The sequence below is a fragment of the Chelmon rostratus genome, chromosome 20, assembly GCF_017976325.1.
Source record: "Chelmon rostratus isolate fCheRos1 chromosome 20, fCheRos1.pri, whole genome shotgun sequence".
NCBI classification, from domain to species: Eukaryota; Metazoa; Chordata; class Actinopteri; order Chaetodontiformes; family Chaetodontidae; genus Chelmon; species Chelmon rostratus.
In genome coordinates, this window is record NC_055677.1 from 14363260 (window position 1) to 14382985 (window position 19726).

Here is a 19726-nt window from a genome sequence, read left to right on the forward strand (position 1 = left end):
TATTTTGGCAGTAACCAGCCTGTTTACGAGTGGATAATCCAAGGTCCCTGTGATTAAAACAGCTCCAAAGCGCTCCTGACACTCCATTACCCAACATGCCCCGGGTGAGGCAGGATTGTACATATTGATTTCACGCCTCATTAGACTTCCTGTCTAACAATGTCATTGTTCTTCCTGGTTCTACAGGATTCTGCATCGTTCAGAAATGACCAGGTATAACTCTGGGAGGGGACGGTGGACACATAACAAATGAACACATTAATACTGAGTCTGAGCTTGTTGGGGCATCGTGGGGGAAACCTTGACAGGCTGCAGACTTTTGACCCAGATTTCTGCAGCTCCCAACGTAGAACAGGCAGAACTTTCAACACAAACTGTTAGTACTAAGAAAGTTCTTTTGCTGTACTTGCCTTCTGAGTTACAAAGAACAGATGTTCCCATCTCATTGTTTCCACACTATTCTGGATTATTCTACCTCCAAACAACTAGGAGGTTGTTGGGTGTCACTGTGCCTGGCATACCATAGACTCAAAGCTAAGCACTGTGAAGTGCTGAGAGCAGATTCATTTTTAGATCAGATAGAATCCTTCATTTTGAACTAATTCACACTAAAAAGTCAGGATTTATGGTACATTGGCCACAATAACCCCAATGAAAATGATGCATGCAGTGGAAGAAAGGTTTGCTGCAGTAACCATGATCATACAGTAAAGAATCAATACTGAGTATATTCATTGACTTAGGGGAGTCCCCACCATTGTGTAAGACCCGACAAAGACGGCACCTACAGCTGGTCATTACAGGGGGACAGACTGCAGATGAGGAAGCACTATTTCGCAAAAGGCCTATATCCTTCATCTGCTTTAATGAAAAAGTTTGAACTGCTCTTCCTGGAGAAACTTTTTGTTTTTTGGTGAGCTTCCCAGCATTCTTACAGTGTTTGTATTGGATCATTTATCCCCGCCACAGAGAGTGTACAAACAGCATTGTACTGTGATTCCACTTTCACTGATTGACCTTCAAACGGTAATTGGCAAGTCTGGTTTGGTAGTTGTCTCGGAGTGCTGGGTATTGGATGGCTGCCACTGAAACTCAGCTCTCTCTCCTGTTTTTCAGTCTCTCTCGTGCCCTCTCTACCTCGCTGTCTTTCCCTCTTCCTCATTTAATTTATTTACCAACCAAGAACCTCTGCATTTTCTACCTGTGTCCTCTCCCCTCTCCTGCACACACTTTGCCCGATTTTCATGTTCCGTCTCTCTCGCTCGTTCTCCCTCTCTCTCTGTGGCCCAAAGCGCGGCAGCTGCACTAGCATGTAGCCTGCCAGCTGCCAGTTATGATGATGGTGACAGTGCAGTGGGGGTGCTGGCTGGGTGATGTTGACTAAATGGAACATTGCAGCACCACTGGCAGACACAAACTCAAGCTCACACACACACACACGCACTCAACTACACACACAACAACGGTGCCAAAGAGCACAACAGCCTTCGGGCCAGCTAATAATTCTTCCCCAGCCACAGCCAGGGTGAGGCAGCTGAACGCCACCCTTTTCTGCCCCAGTCTCCCACAGATGCTCTCTCTGTGAGTAAATGGCAAGGGGATACCGCTACCATGACATATATCCCACTGAGGCTTGCTTAAAAATGGCTACAAGTCACCTCGGCAGCTTTGAGATGAATCTAAAAGCCGAAAGTCTTCATCAGGAATAGGACTCTTACATTAAAAGTGGATCTGGCATTTGTGGGCGAATCAGGTGTTCTGATGGCTGCAGAAACACACACAAGACAGATAGCACACACATCGCTGCTCTCTACTGAATAAATTACTGAGAAGGCAACCGCTGGAAGGATGCTTCATGGCAGTGAGACAGGTTTGGCTTCACAGTGTTATCTGACATCTGTGTGTGTGTGTGTGCGTGCGCGTGTGTGTAAAACACATCTGTGTCTCCCATTCTGTCCAGCTGAGTGTGTTTACTGGCAGGCTGGGCAATTTCTTACATACCTAACAGGCAACCATCTCTACAGTGTACTTATCCACATGACTTAAACACACACGCATACACACACACAGAGTCCCGCCAGCTAAATGATCTGTTCCCACACTGGCACAGTGAAAGAGACAAATGTTGAAGGACACCGAGGACACACGCAGAGTGAAAGAGGCACCGAACCCAATTTTCAGTCTGAAAACCACTGGCAGAGGGGTTGGCAGATAGGTTCAAAGCACAAAAAGCTTTGAACTAGCACATCCACTCTCTGAATGTGCTGTCAAAGTTCTAACTATAAGGTGGTATGACAGTGTCATTTCAGAGTTAACCGCTGCCACAGCAGAAAGAGAACACATTATGCTGTTATAGAAGCAAGAAACCTTACAATTTCCAACTCCTTTTGCATATATTGAAGGTTCACATGGTGTTCTGTGTCACAGATTTCAGATTCCACGAACCTATGAAACCATTTCAAAACATTACTGATAATTTCACCATTGATGTCAACAGGATTTTTTTTTTTTTCCTGTTTGTGACATGTTAGAATCTCAGGAGCCACAAGGTTTTTCATCAGTTGCTGTATTTGATAGTTGTGTGGGAGGATTCATTTCTCCCACATCACTCTAACCCTGAGACAGAGTTAATTTATACCAACTGCAAAACACAGCTGTCAACCCCAGCAATAGACAGGGTATCGATAAAGGGGAGAGAACAGGAGAGGCAGAGATGGACGGTGAGGCAGAGAAGCACAGAAGTCTATTAGGATACACATATACACAAGCAACACACACACCTACGCGAATGCAGTTTCAGAGCAAATTGTAAATGACACACAGACACCTACGCAAAATCACTTTTAAAGGAACTTCTATAAGTGTTAGAGGGTGTCAAAGTGGTGAGAATATGCACAGTAAATAAGCAGCGCAGTAGTCAAGCTTAGTGAAAGCATATTAGCAAAAGGAAAGTTTTTAGCTCACTGTAAAGGCCAGTGAAGTGCACTGATGCTCCAGCAAAGAATAGGAGTCTGGAGAATAAGTCAGCAGTCCAGAGGATAAGAATACATTACCCTCTCTGCTCTGAAAAGGACCTTGCGCCTTTCAAATACGCAAAGCCTCCGTCAGTTGTGAACCCCCGATAACTCGAGAGGTTTAGGGTTACTTTCAGCTCACATGCAACAAACCCAAAGCAGTGCGAACGCAGTGCAGTTCAACAACATGCAGAAGCAGCAAGTGTTTTTATCGATGTTGAGGGGTATGGAGCAAGATCAATCTCAATATCGATGAATGCACATAGATGTATTCACAGATGCATTCTGGGATTTGAAAACATTTGAAAACAACTCCATATAAATATTTTTCAGTGCACCCAAAATTGATGCAAACACAAACATTTCTTCAAGAATGCTTTAAATAAATGGAATTGAAATTGTTTTGAATGCATTACTGTAGCTAATGGATGATCCTCGGTTGTCCATCAGAATAATATAGTTTAGTTAACTCGTTAGCTAAAGCTAATGTTAAATGCCATATCACTGACTTAGCATATGTTTTTGATGAAAATTCTAAATACTTATATATTAAGTGGATTTCTATCACATTTAAAACAAGAAATATTTGTGTGCGCATCAGAAATACATTTGTGATTTAGTTTACATTTATATACAATTCTAGCTATTTTGTGTGCATTGAAAAATATTTACATGGAGAGTGAAAACACACATGCACAAACACGAAAGTATTGTAACGTGATACACTGTGCATGTCCGGGATGTTTTGAACCATGTTGTAATTTGCCGATAAAAGCTTCAGGTCCTGCCATTCCCACCTACCCTGCAGTAACCAGTGTTCCCACCATTCCCCATCACTTAACCTCCCCCGCCCACCTGCACACCACTTTCCCAATGCAGTACCATGTACGGAACCCTGGCCCAGTCCCATTCATTCCACACCAAATTATCTATTGTGCTTCTGTCATGTCCATTATGGAGAAACACTCAAAAAGGAAGTAATAAAAGTAATAAAAACAGTCAGAGCCCTTTTCAGAAATAATAACTAAAAGCTGATAAAAAGCACAAAATAATTACATAAGCAAAGTGAGCGAAAAACCACATTTCATTTTATTTAAAAACACAGGATCCAGACATAAAAGACCCTGGTCATGTCCTCAGTCAAGCAGTCAGTAGGATCGAAGGGAACATAACACAGTGGAATTCTTAAACATCCTAAAAATATTCTTCTTCCAAAAGATTTATTCTATGACTGCTCAATAACTTCACCGCTTTTACCCTTCAGCCTTCAGTCTCTTTTTTTCTGGCTCCAAAGGTTGCATCATTGTTCACTAACCCATACTACTATATACGATGACCTATCAATAATAGAATGTAATTTGAGAACAACAGATCGGCCACATGCTAAAATGTGAAGATGAAGAACATAAAGCGTCACCTCCTTCACGCCGGGGTATTTTTCTCAGGAAAGATTTACTGCCTGCTGGGTGTTTCCCGCTGCATATAAAACAGCCTTCATTAAAGTCACTATAAGTGGAATCATTAACTCACAGTATCAATCGGGGATATGGCAAAACACAAAATAGCATGCAGATTATAATTTAGCAAGAAACAAGGTTAAATTGCCAAGGCCTATTCCAGAAACAGAGCAGGACATTAACTCCAGCTAAATGAAAATATGCAGAAAGCTGATAGATTGTAGAGCAAATCAGCACTGGTTAAATTGGTCTCTGTGGAGCTCTCCTGAGGCAAGTTGAGACATGATGCAACATACTGCAAAGCATCTTGAGAAACTCAAACGGCTCTGACTGTAGCGGTACGCCGCTAACTACGAGAACTCTAACAAGAGGGGTAGCCAGCTGACATTTATCTGAGAATGTGGAGCTTTTGCATAAAGCAGATTTCCAGTCTTCAAACCCGTGCACATTCAATTCAACCTGTGGACAATCCACAAAAATACTCAATTCTATTCCACTGTGTGCAGTAGCTTCATTTTGTAATAAAATAATGCATTTGTAAACATGGATACTGCGTTTTTCAACTTAAATCACACATTTTTGAAGTTAAGTTCATGCTCATTTGATTGTACGGTTCAAAACACAATATGACTTCATCAGTCAAACCTGTGAACTACTGTGTGCCCTTCAAGCGAGGGTCCTCAGAAACAGCTGGGGACTTCACGCATTTTGGAGGAGACACATGTCACACCTTCAGCAATGATGAAGTGAAGAATGAAGTGTCGTACACAGAGAGTTGGTGATGCCATGCCCCACGAAGCCAGGACCAATCAACGTGAGTAAAACCAAAGTTACACAGCTACAGGCTACACTTTTCAGTGGCATGTAGCTTCATTAAATCTCAGGGACTTCATTTGGAAAGCCGTGTATTTGTGCATTGCCACTGCGGCTGTTGGGTTGGTTCTCTGCGTGGGGGAGTCCCATCAACATTTCTCTGCGGCCAGAGTGGCCAACTGGGCTGGTGCTCACAGGCCCCAAGCTAATGGCCCCCTGGGTGTTTTTCCACAAAACCACAGAATCAACAGTACAGTGGAGAATGAATTTCAGCGGACCAGTAAGCTATGCTTAGCTAAAGTAATTCGTTTTTCTAAACCAGTGAGTTTTAAGATACTTCCTGGCCACTCAACTTTTAAGAACTGGGAGCCAAGAAAATGAAGAAAATCTTCAGGTCTATCATATTGAAAGTGAAACAGCCGTGGATGCACAGAGGAAGAGGAGAAAAAAAAAACAGATGGTTTAAGGTAGAGTTCAGTCTGATTGAGTGTTAATGTATGGCAGGTTCAGCTGGAGAACAGACTGGCAGGCTCTGATAGATAAAATATATCAGGTCCTGTATAAACTTAAAACTATTTCCAGAAAGTTGCTTTGCGCTGTCAGTTGTAATTAGGTTTTACATGTGGCGTGGTGCAGACATGCCTTTTGATGTGAAACGCAGCAGCTTGTTTTTGTCTTTGTCACTTGTACATCACATGTGTTTACAGTATGTTGAGTCTATTTCGTGTTTCCCTGAAAGAGATAAATTGCTGCAGTCAAATATCTGCGAGTGTATTTTTTGCTGCAAAACGGCAAGCATTAAGCTGCAGGTATAAGTGGTGCGCCTTGTTGTGTTTTCAGTCCAGTGTTTCTTTTCATCATGGTATGAATAGTTAACCTCATGGTTATATCAGCAACAGTCATGTGAATATGGACATGGGAAATCAAAAGCCTGTTCCCTCTGGCAACGCATCTGTCAAGTTCAGATAAAAGAGAGGGAAATATACTGTATAGAAACAGAATATTCACAAGTAACAACGAGCTTTCGAGAGGTGTCACAGACCATCATCTTACCCTCACTGCACGCTGCATGAATTCATTGTCAGACTACTTCCTGTTTTTAACTGCGTCTCATTTTTAATAAACCCCAGGGCTAACAGTGGTAGGAAATTATTTCACTAACATGAAAACACACACTCAGACAGATGGCGTCTACTAAATGGAATCCAAGCCACGTGTGTATTCTCGCCTTCGTGTATCCTCGGCGGGCACCACAACGGAGGGAAGTGTGTGTTAGGCATGATGATGTGGCGCAACGGGAGTGGGCCTGCTGGGTTACTGGAGCGATATGTCCATGTGCAAGGACACCACACACACACACACACACACAGATACACACACACCTGGACAGAGAATGCTGGTGTGAGGCAAAGAGAATGTGAGAGCTATATTTAGAGTTAACCTTTTGTCACACATTTACATCTTGCATCTATTACACACTTGCACATGTATGCACACACATTTCGTGCACACAAAAAAAAGCCAAAAATCGTGGACTGTGTAGAAATTAATGAACAGATTCTATATTTAAGTTACATGGTATGAACATATTAAAACCATAACACACTCCTGTGTTGTCCACATCATCAATTATTATGTGCAGATGTGTGCCTGTTGTGGAAATCCATTATTCATGAAATATCATGGTGGTGTGTGCAAATAGATCTGCTGAAGGAAGTGTGTCATATACATTATCACCAAACAACACTGTAGGACCCCAACTATAAAGAGTGTGGGTGGAGGGACTGCAGAAGGATACACTGGAAAAATCAAACATGTGCTTTTTTGCAACTGATATTAGAGGAATTTTTAGAAGCAAAATCAATCCAATAAATTCATCATGATGAGACGGGTGTAGAGACATGATGACAACAGGATTTGACATGCAGTCCAAATGTGAGTGCCAATACTTTTTGTTGAGAAATAACAGTGTGCTTGCCTGACTGGTCTGTTATTGTTTCTAAAACATTGCTGATGTAGTTACTGTAGAGCCATTTATGTTTGGAAATTATCCAGCACAGCCATGGTCATCTATTGTCAGCCAATAATCAGCTCCAACAGAGCAATTGGTCAGATTAATGCTGTGTGGACCAGTAAAGCTGTATGAATCTGGCTAAATCAGGTACGCTTCAATGATGCAGTAACATTAGAGCACTGAGACATTTTCTCTCTTTCTTGTCTGTCTGTCATCTATGTCGAGCTGATTAGACTTATTTTAGCATGAAAATCATGTTGCATTAACACCTGAATGCAAAGGCATTCATGCTGCCTTCTGACGAACCAACAAGGAGCTACTGATGAATTTCCTAAACCTTTTTTCTGAGGCAAGGAGTTTTTAGAGCGGCTGCACCGCAGGAGAAAATAAGACTTCAACAATGGCTACATGTCTGTGATGTATTCTCTTTTGGGCAACTTCTGCACATTTGCTCTCCCAACGGGGTGGGGGGCTACAGGTTCAAATCTGGTCAACTGCATGCCTCAGTGCTTCAGTAATGTGAGAGCACAGAGAGGTTCTCTGGTGGAGGAAAAAAAGAAAAATGAATGCCATTTGCAAGGAGGAAAAAAAACTTAAATTGCCATCAGCACTTGTCCTTCACTCGGTAAGGGTAAATGGAATATTCTGTGGTATTAAATTAAGGAGAACTTCAGAGTCAATTTAGATAGGCAAAATGATAAATCTATGGTGTATTGCACTTGCTGATGAGCTAAATCCAAATGAAACAGCATTCAATTACACAAAGGAATAAGTCCAAGGCTAAACACAAATCACCAAATGCAATTAGTGAGAACTTGAGGTTTTTTCAGTCGGGGCTCGGAATGTCTTTTCAAAGTGCGAGCAAGGGTCGTGCACATGTTCGTGCACGAGGTTCGCTGTTTTATACTTCAATAAAGTTAAGAAAAACACACAGAGAGGGTTACTGATTTAATTGTGCAAGCTTAAACACATGCCCTGTAGTAACCAAGGCTGTTGAATGTGACGTTTTTTTCTGCAAAAATCCCACATGGACACAGCTGTATTAATCAAACCCACAAAGCTACCTCCCCTCCAATCTTTCCTTCTTTTTGCTCTCTCTGCCTCTCCTCCTCAGTCCAACATTTTAATCTCAGTAGCTTCCAACACAAAACACGCAAATTACTACTGTCCTACACCCACTTCCCTCCTTTTTCACACAAAAGCAACCCACCATTCCTGCCTTGCTTCATCCCATCTGCCTCTTCTTCTCTCTCTTCTATGTCCTCCTTCCCTTCCCTAGTTGCCATTTCTCCTGCTAACCTGAAACCAGGCAGCATCATGGCCCGGCCTATCCTCTTGCAGCACTGCAGCTACCTTCCAACGCTCCACATCGAGTAATAGCCTTGATTTTAATGACTTTTTCAATTATGTCTACTTGGCTACAGCTCTTGCCCCGTAATCTCCATCATTTCCATCCATTACACTCTCGCATTCCCTTGGCACCAATCAATCTTTGGTTTCTTTCAAACACTTTAAAGCAGCGGAGTGCCTTTTTCCCTGAATAACAGTGGCAACCTTCTGGCCCGTCCCATAGCAAGCTGTTCACGGGCTATGACGCAGAGAAGAGGAAAAAGCAAGAGAAAGAGAGGCTACCAAAAGCAGAAATGTGCCTTTCTTATCAAACACAATACAGGTCTAGCAAATGTACAACACACACATGTACATGGGAGGGTTCCTACCTGCTCTTTGACAGAGGCAAGGATGGAGGAGGTCGTTTCTGTCTCAGATCTGTCTCCATTGGAGGCTGGCATCACAGGGGCAACCATGGCCCCCTTCTCCTGCTCCGCAGGCTGCTCTGGAACCGGCATCGCTGATATGAACACACACACACGCACACAAAGAAGGAACATGGTGAAGTTGCCTGCAGTTATTGAGGTACAAAAAAGGGGTAAGTGAAAATGGGTTGTATCAATGTCGGTCATGTTTTAATTCTACTTTGATTTGGAGACACAGAATAGCAGTGTTGTAGCAACAGACTTGTGACTTCTTTAGTGATTCCGTCTCTGTCATATGTTCTATTTTTCAGGGACTGTCCTTTGTTCCGATGGCCTATTATTAAGCAACCCCACAAGCCGGAAAAATGTCCCATAGGACCCAAAGGCCATTTGTCCGACAGCATGTTATCCCGAAAATAAACGCCCATTGCTCCGAAGGACCATTGCTCCCAAAACACACACTTTCCCTGCAGTTGTTAGTTCAGTTACTGCCGGCCCTGTCCATGGGTTAGGGTTCAACCAGCTTTGTGAAGCTAAGGTGTTTGGTTTTTTTTCCTCTCAAAATTTCATTTTGCAAAAGCCTAGAATATATATCAGTGCTTCCATCAACCACAAGCAACTACAAATTCAGTTTTCCAAAATTTCGATACAAGTAATTGCATTTTAAAACACTGGAAAAGACCCGGTACTGATTATTTAGAGGTTTTCAAACCGTGAGGTGAGTCTCCCAAAATTAATTAATACCACACACACACACACACACACACACACACACACACACAAATACACGCATACACACACCTCACCTGTGTCACTGCCAGTATGTCACTTCATAAATAGGGGTCCTTGTAGACTCGTTAAAATGTGATGTCCCACTTATCCCGATTGTAATTACTTTATTCAGGATACAGGAAAGTGACGCATGTCTCTAACTAAGCAATTAATTTCAAAGAGATGAGAATCGCAATTATTATAGCTTAGAAAAAAGAAACACATAACTTTTGGGTCTTTGACCTTCATCACACATCACCTTGCCAGCTGTAACAAATTAACATCCGCCCTCCATGGTCAGATCTGACTTCTCTCTTGCTGAAATTCATCATAAGCCCTGGACACACTGGGACTGATAACGGATTTGACACTTCTAAATTGAGTCATCAATGAAATGTTAAATTATTCGGAATTTTTATCCTGTTGTACCATCAATTGAAATTGTTCTAAATCATCAATAAAAAGCATCTGTGCCTCTTTCCTGTCTGAGCTGAGAGACAGGGAAATAAAAGTCAGAGAAATCAGGAAATTGGTCTGCGAGTTTTAGAGAGAACAGACCGTGGGGACGGGATTTTGTCAATACAGCAGCACTGACTTCAGTAAAAGACTAAATAATGAACTGATTAAGTGTGGGATTTGACCATGGAGTTTTTTGCTTTACAATTTGCCACTAATCTCAGCTCTTCACTTTTAACATTTGATGTGGAAATGCAAATCTGTGCATCTTTAGTTAGAACTGTACATGTATGCACACACTGGTGCACGTACACTTATCTTATTAGCATTTTACAGCATTTTATTTTGTCTTAAACAGGCTTTTTGAGAGCAAATGTCTATTTACAGTAATGCCATTTAGAGAGCTGATCCGACAGACGTTGAGGGTAAGTGAGCCATTAGTGTCAAGCAAGTCAGCTTGCAAAGTCAGCGAGGATCCAGACAGCCTGCAAATCAAACATCCAGTCAGTCTATCAGCCAGTCAGCTAGCCACCAGACAGACAGCAGGCCAGACAGGGTGGTGTCGGTAAATAAAAGATGCTAGCGAGATGGCCCGCAGATGGTTATTTTCACTCTCGCTGACAAACACCACTACTGTGTCTGGCATCTCCCCTCCTGAGTAGAGATGAGTCACTAGAGTTTGGCTCCTGAGCAACCAGAACCCCAGCAAAGACCATATTACACCAGCTGGCTGACTGCCGCGTTTCTCTTGAATGAGACAGCCAAGTGTGCAAGTAAGTGGGCAGAGGAAAGACTTAGGCTACCTCACTTTCTTTGTGGAGTCCTGCAGTTGTTTTCTACAGCGAACACCTCCGGCGATGAACTGGAGCCGTGAGCAGCCACAACGGAATGAACCAACGTAAAAATGCGCTCCATCAATAATTTAATCTGTGGCTCCTTGGCAATAGTTTTGTGCTGTGTTGGTTTGGTTTTGTTGCCACAAGCCATTCAGTTACATCTGCAGCACTAAAAACGTAGTGTATTTTGAAACAGGCATGACAGACCTTTCTCATGGCAGGAAAATCACAGGTGCGACTAATGACATTAATGAAGGTTTCATTCCATTTAGCTGCGCCAGTAAGCCGTGCCAGCGTGCCAGCCTGCACAATAGCAGAGCCCCTGCGCTGGCACACCTAAATGAAATGCAGCCGTTATTAGTTATACCTGTTTTCACAAGTCAAAATGTCTGTACCCACTAGTTATGTTCTTTTTTTTTCTTTTTTTTTTATATATATTTTGGGGAAAAATTGAAAATCTACATTGTTTTACTCTGCATAATGAGCAATCGATTCATTATTCATCTGGAAGTGGCTTTTTTGCATTCACTGACACTGAGCAACACTGCTTTGTGGCATTGGCTCATCTGATAATCTACTATCCCACTGTTTTCTGACACAACATTCACATTATTCAGTAAACTGACAAATATAAGCATGAAATACTACATTCAGTAAGCAAAGCAAGGTTTGAGTGATTTTCATAAATGCTTTCTTGTAGTCAAAGGATGAATCTCTTGAATCACTACAGGAAATAAAGTCTGAATCCAAACCCAGCAGCAATGCAAATTTTGAGCTGCAGCATGTGACAAAACACATCATTGTGACCATTTATTGTCTGAGGAAGCCAGTGATCATTTATAGAGAAGGCACAAACCCTTTGTGATTCGCGTCCAGACAGGTGCTGTGTTCAGAAAATTGCAAGCCTGGCTCACTGTTTATTGGCTGCTTCAGAGATAATCCCAGTACCAACACATTCACCATCAAATGTCACAATACTCCACCACCCCAATGTTCTTCCTGGGCTATTGTCAGCAGCCACAGTTGAGCTGCTATTGAATAGATTTGTTGCGTCCTGCAAGGTACAGTGTAACAGGAACCTCAGCTTAGAGGGGGCTTTTGTAGCACTGGGGACACATTTAATTGCAGCACATCTGTGCAGATTTGAGTTGTGTGCAGCTTCCTGTTGTACTGAGGGGGAATGATGGCCTGGCATTTTACTTGGCTCGGGCCTAGATAAGAAAAGAAAAGCTCAGAAAAAAGCGTGCTGTTTTTACAGCACAGTAGAGGACCAAGTGTTTAGCAGAGTTCCTCGGAGAACAAAGTGTAAATAACAAAAGAAGAAGTGCAAACGGGAAAAACAAATTGCACATCACAGTTTGAAGTTTTTTTTACAGTATGAGCTCATTGTGCAAGAATAAATGAGACCATTTTGTCTGTTTACATCTGCTTCCTTCACTTCAGCTGTGACTGTGTTTCTTTCTGAAGCTTTCCCGTCATTCAAGTCGTAGCCGCATGCTGCATCAATGCTACAATTCATTCGTGCTTGTATAATTTTATATGAGGCATTCTACAGTATTTTCCACAGAAAATTGAAAACAGTTAAATTACAATCACTGAATGAAAGGAGAGCCGCGCCATAAAGCAGCGTTCTACAGTACAGCACTACACTCCATATGCGAGTGAAAATTAGAGATGGCTGACTCTGTTCTGACACCCCGGTTGGCAAAATATATAGATTCATTAGCTTAACACGACCATACAGAGCTTTTATCTCTCCTCTCTTTAAACAGTCGTGCTTCCACCATGCAGCTAGCAGGCTCTGATCTAAGCCCGTGCATTCACCAGTTAAAATTACAAATAACGGTAGCAGCGGCAGGCCACGTCAGCTGTTGCTAACTACCGTTAATTCTGTGAGTAACTCGACGGCAGGCCAAAACAAAACTTTTGCCCGGTTTGTGTGTTTCTGAAAAGCGTCTCTCTGCAACAACTCCGCACAATGACTTGGACTTTTGTAGTCCCAACAGCTCCAGCAGAGCGGTGCATCTTGTCTCCAGCGGATCACTTCACATCTGTCTTCCAGTCAAACTTTCATTCAAATGAATAATTTAAGCTCATCACCTTCATAGTTCTGAATCACAACCTTCAGCATTAGCAGCTCTTGAAAAATAACGTGAGGGGAAATACAGACAGACAGCTACAGCTTCAAGCTGTCGGATATATATTGAATTAAAATTTAGGCAAATATAAACATCAGATCGGATTTGATATTGGCATGTACTCTGTACTTGGATCAGGATTGTGCCAAAAAAAACTTGATCTAAACTTCCCTTACATTTTAATATTTGCTAACATCAGTAAGCATTGTCTTTCTATTAGTCTACAATGGATGCTTAGGTTGACAATTAAAATATGATATTAATAAGGATCTTAAAAAATATGCTGAATATTTGTAAAATAAATAGATCTAATAATTGATCTGATTATATTAATTGTAGTAATACTGTTTGATGATCTCATCACCCAGTTTCCAGGTTTGAAGTATGGTTGTTTGATTCTATTAAATGTCGGCATTTGGTCTACTTGGCTGTCAATGAAAACAGTACTTGTGCTCCACACGCAGGGACAAACACATGCATGTATGTAGAAACACTGAGGTTACTCACACCCGGAGTCATAGGATTTGGCAGGATGGGCCCCTCTGACCCATGCTCACACTGTGACCTGGCAGGCCTCCACACCGGCCCCTTCTGGCAGAACACACCTTACATGAACATGTGTGTGTTACACAAACACACACACACAGACAGATGCATTCAGTGCATGCTCGTGTCCTTTCCCTTTAACCCCTGCCCCGTCAGCTGTCTGATCCCCTGCCCCACCGTCCCCTCTAACCTCATCTTCTCTTTTTATCCTCTTTTCATCAGTTTGTTCTTCTAACTTTTACATTTTAAAATCTAACTGTTTTTATTGTCCAACCAGGCGTTGATCTGTTCATCTATTTTAGGGAGAAAGGACAAATGTTGAGTTTCTCTGGAAGAAAAGTGGTTTTAAGCAAAAATACTCAGGTTGGGCTGTTTTGGGCTCCATAGAGTATCTGTGCATCAAAATTCAAGACAGACTACTATGTCTCTACTTCTTAATATTTTGTCTCTTTTAGTCTCTTGTTCCATCCCCAGGCCATGTCTCAAGTACTGCATGATCAGGAAGCCACTGTTTTCAACATGTTTTACTGGGGGGTGCCTCTAAGGAACACAATCCACAGTATGGTTCTCCCCTTCACGTGCAACATAAATGTAAATATTTAAAAGGATTTGAATTGCAACCAGAAGTTAGCAAAGACTGGATGACTGCTGTGCAAAAAGAAGGAGGTTGCTGGGGGGATGCGAAATACTATAGGTGGTCCTTCAGTCCTCCAGCACATCTACTGTACACTAACACACAATTGGCATTTATCACGGGAGACATTCTGGCTTGTCGCAGCGGGGGAAGCAGAGGAGTAAATAATAAAATTAATGATGGCTGGACTCAATTCAGCTGTTTCAGTTTCAGGGTCGTGTTATTGTGCATGCTAGATCACTGCCACACCGCCGCGGCTTACTGGGAGCCCTTGTTAATGCTATGAGTAACACCTGTGTTTTTTTTCCCCCCATGACAAGTCAAAACGCCTGCGGCGAAAAAGGTCTTACCCTCTCCAGACCAAGCGGACATCTCGACCAGCTCCAAGGTATAAACAGGCTAGACAGCGCTGCAGATCAGTGAAGAGCATGACAGGAGCAAGTGTGTGCCTCAAGCCAGTCCTCATCTATTAACAAAGGACATTTGTCATACTTCTTTCCTTCCTCTAAGACGTGCTATTCAAAATCACTTTAAAAATCATCCCAACATTCATTCAACATTCACAGGATTTAAATCTCACTCTAGCATGCACACAGCACCAGTTCACCTACAGTGAACTTGTGTGCCAACCCTGAAACTTCAAGACCATGCTCAAATTTTGACTGGCTGACGCAGTCATAACCACTAGAACCAACATTTCCATGATACAGAATCACTAACACCAGTTATAAACACTTACAAGACTCATACTGGCCATTTCCTGAATTATTTCCTGTTAGCCAATGGCTCAAAGCAACGCAATATAGCAAAGTTTAACACTTTCCCCACTCAGTTTTAACCTTGCAGTCCTATTATTGACATATTCAATAAAACATACATGACGACAAATCAATTTAAGTAAGTATCGCAACTATTGCATCTAAGATTTTCCCACACCCATGGTCACAATCACATCTAAACACTAAAAAACACTGTCAAACATTGTTCACATCTGTGCTTAAATAAACAAAAGTGTACAAATATAAATTCTATAGTACCTGTGGATTAATGAGGCCTGCCACATGTTGCGGTCTTCTTCGCTAATTTATTGTTGACGTGCACGTGCGCTGGAGCTGGCCCGATCCACTCGATCAACAGAAGTGTGCCACCAATGCCTACATAGTGTAATATCACTTAGTGTAAGCTGTATGAAGGCTGTTGTTTATCTGCACCCTATGGAGTTCTCATAACCCAAAGGAAGCAACAACTAACACTATCACATGGTAAACAGCTGTGTACAGGTCATCACAGGGGCCTGTAATACCGTCATGATTTGGCAAAACTGTAATGTGAAATACAAATAAGTGAGAGAGACTATCCTCATGACTTTTAAATATGCTTTGTGACCAAGGACCGCATTGATCTTTTAACAGCACCACAGACACAGTCAATACAGGCAGAACTGTTGTATTTCCTTTAGGTCTTAACAGATTATTTGAGTTATGTCGTAATAAGTAGGCTCTGCTTTAAGCAGCTGTATCTTACAGCTGAAGTCAAGACTCATGAGGAGTCCAGGTCTGATAAACTGGTACCTCATTAGGTTATCAGTTATATCTGCATGTTGACTTCAAATTTCATTTTAAATATCACAAATTGCAAATGCACAACGTGCAATAACATACACACAATAAAATTTAACTCAAAATGTTAGGTAGGGCTTGTATAATGCATGCTTTATAAAAGCCCGAACTTTGGGACGAAATATTTGCATGTATTGCATCATTAAAATTAGCTCCCGGTGAAAAATAATCGCCTGTTTCAGACCGTAGCCTGAGGGACTGTTTTGACAATGAAGTACCTACTCAGCACAAACTTGTAGTTTGTAGAGTGCAGTGCAACAGCTTACAGCATCACCCTGCCATCCTTTCCACATTGGGGTTCAAAGAATAATGCTGCTACCACTGGACACACATAACACTATTATCATGATCTGATCGTGATCACCTGTGTCCATTACTCTCTTCATCCTCCCTGTGAAAACCTGGGATTGAAACAACAAGCGATCAATTTTTGTGTTCAGGTGCGAGTTATTCACGTCTGTGGAAGAATCCGGAGTGATACAGACACAAGAGAGAGAGGTTCTATGTCCACAGATAAGCCAGAGTCAGTCTTTTTATTTATAATGTAACATGCTTGAGGCTACATTAAATTGTTGAGGCAGGAGGCCTTTTACGACGGATTACTCCTGAGAGGCTGTCACCAAAATCTGATGATAACCACTGATGTTTTCAGATAGCAAATTTTTTCGTTTCTGCAACCAAACTCAACCCTACTGCGCCTGATATATGAGGCACGTCATTCCAGCCAGTCATTGTGTAGCGATGTCTTAAAGCAAGCATTGTGCTGCAGCCCAGAAATGCAGGGCACATTGCAAAAGAGTTTTAGTGGTGTTGTATATTGTAATGCGCTGCAAGGCCACAAAGACTATTGTGTAGTTCGTAGACTTAACACAGGCAGCCTTCAGGCAACCGGTGCATTTCAGTCCCATATTTATTAGGAGTCTTCTCAAAAAAAACAAAAAAACAATCGGGTGCTTCACTGTACCTCTCAACAATTCAACAACAACATGTTTTTTCTTATATTTCTTATATATATAGGAGTTATACAAGTTCTTATATTCTGTCATTGTCGTGTCGGTGGCAGACCAGCTCACATTACAGTGTGGTTTAGCTGTGGCTCTGGTCCAGATAAAATTAAAAGCAATGCATATTTATTCCATACCTATTATTCAAGCATGGCCATTAGTGCAAAAACTCAGAAATTTGGTAATAATTTTGGAAAACAGAAGGAAATTATAGAGAATAGAGGAGCTTTAGGCTGCCATAAGCAGTGATTCTTTATAATTGACTAGTTATTTAGTGATTATTTTCAGTTAAAATGTGAAATAAAGAAAAGTATGAATATTCTAGCCAAACACAAGTAGTAATACTGTTGGCTAATTCCGACGACTTCCTGTTAACAGCGTACTGGATCACTACAGTCTTCTGTCTATCTTGGACACAATTGTAGCTAAGCTTTGGTCAGCATATTGTAAACACTATGCCTTTGTGTGTGTGTGCAAAACAGTCAGCTAAAGTGCGGTGGACAAAACTTCTGTTTCAGGCAACGATAATTGAAAATCCAATATCCAGTAAGAACCGGTTCCAAATGAGTCCTGGTTTTTCAACCCAGCCTTTGGTGTCAGACTTCATTTCTGTGGAGCAGCTTTATTAAGAAAAACACCCAAGAAATGCGGTGTGCGCTGTATACAGTCAGTATTTCCTTTGATATACTCACACAGGCATAAAAGGAGCTAATGCACTGTATCATATTTCAAAGACAAATGCTTCTAAAATGGCTCAGTGTGACATGGCTGTTCATGCATATTAGACCACATTTTTGATGATACAAAGCCACTCTCTGAAAATTCTGGGTTACGATGGGGAGTCTCTTCACAGAGCATTCAAGAATTCAAGGAAAGAAAAACACATGTGAGCACATGCACGCACACACACACACACACACACACACAGGTATAGGGACACAGCTGTTAATGACATATTCCATTTCAGTGCAATCCATCTATTGGTGCGAATGATTAGGTTTTATCAAGACTGACTCATGTCAATGTGTTCATTTAGTTAGATTTTCAAATAGATTTCACAGCTATCAAACCTGTAAAATTCTATATGAAATGGTTTCTCATTCAGTGTTCTCCTGTTTTTGACAGTCAAAATGAGCGGCATGTAAATTAGACTTGATAGAAACATCTGACTTTCTGAGTTTTGAATATATTGTAACTCATTAGATGAGTGCACTTCATCAGCATCCTCTAGAGCTCAAATAATAATTATCCCTAACATAAGGCTAATAATGCTAATGTCATCAGAATGAGGCAAAGCTTGGAAAATGAAGAAATAATAATTATAATTTCCACACCCAATTTCCCCAGCCAATCACTCCTGATTTCCAAAGACTGCCTTGCCTTTCAAAAATTATTCCCAGAGTCTGCCACATATGAATGTCTTAGATGATTGATAGCTCCAATTTACCTCCATGTAGCGTCTAATATTAAACTCCGAATAATGCATAATTCAGTCAGCGCTACTGAGGAATGGAGAGGGTGCATGGACAAACACGCACACGCGCGCACATACGCACATGCATGCATGCAACATCACGACTCACAATGGAGGCTGTGCAGGCGAGCACATAAACGGTTTTAAATATGCAGACACACCCACAACCACAAATAGATACAGCATGCTTGTGTGTAGACTTTTCCTAAGCTGAAATGAAGAACACTAAAAGTGTAATGAAAAACACTGAGGTTTTATTGTTTTTCATTAATGCGCTTCACATAATCACTGGTTCAATCCGAAAGGGGGCTGGAAACTACACAAAGTGGTTCACACCTTTCCTGTGGTGAAAGTTCAAAGATGTTACAACACAGGGTGTCAAAGGAAATCTGAAGTGTGAGGCTCCTTCTTAGCCCCTCTCCTCAAAGTTATGGTTACACCTTACAAAAACCTTCTATGTTGTTCTCATTATAGTTTTCATTCCAGACAGGTGTCAGACGGTCAATCTCCATCATTAATCTTCCCTGATAAATGACTGCTGAAATGCAGAGTGTCGTGTTCGCCTGCGTACTGTTCAATTTCTTACTTATTTGCCAGCTTTAGATTTACAAAGAGATCTGAAATACTAAGGAATAACGAACCACTATGTTGATTAATGAGTGGAGGGTTTAAAATGAACCGATTGTTTACATGTGAGGCTTTTAATGGCAACACAAATTTCAAAAATTCCACTATACAAGACAACGTGAGTTTCAGAGCCTTCCTGATACATAAACGCTCTGAATGCAGGAATTTAGTGGAATCAACTAATCTTTTGTAATTAACACAAACACAAGTTTTATTGATTAATTAATTCATTTATTAAGTTAAACAAACTGAAAATGTCTATTTTTTTTTTTTATTTTATTTTCATGCCACTTCAGGGCTTACAGACCCAGTTGGCCTGACTTGACTTTCTGATTTGGGAAAAGATGAGTTGAATGAAAGTGCAGCTGAGAGTTCACTCAACTCATCAAATGAAGTTTTTAAACGATCATGATCCGCTTCTCAGCACGCACCCTTTGGGAGTTAAACCTCTCCAGATGCTGTCTTTTGTAGTTTGAAGAAAACATGTATGACAGAAACTTGTTGTGTGTCTTTAATATTCATCAAGCTTCTGTCTGCTCTTGTTTCTTTCCATAGCGACACAAACCACG

General features: G+C 41.4%; 1 protein-coding gene across 1 annotated transcript in view; it reads right to left on the minus strand.

Moving 5' to 3' along the window:
• The window catches only part of ctnnd2a (catenin (cadherin-associated protein), delta 2a), a 198205-nt gene extending 189060 nt beyond the window's left edge, over positions 1-9145 (minus strand). The window contains exon 1 of the mRNA XM_041961934.1: positions 9017-9145. Within this exon, the coding sequence (XP_041817868.1) occupies positions 9017-9145 (129 nt within the window). The remainder of the gene's footprint in view (positions 1-9016) is intronic.
• Positions 9146-19726: the final 10581 nt, after the last annotated feature.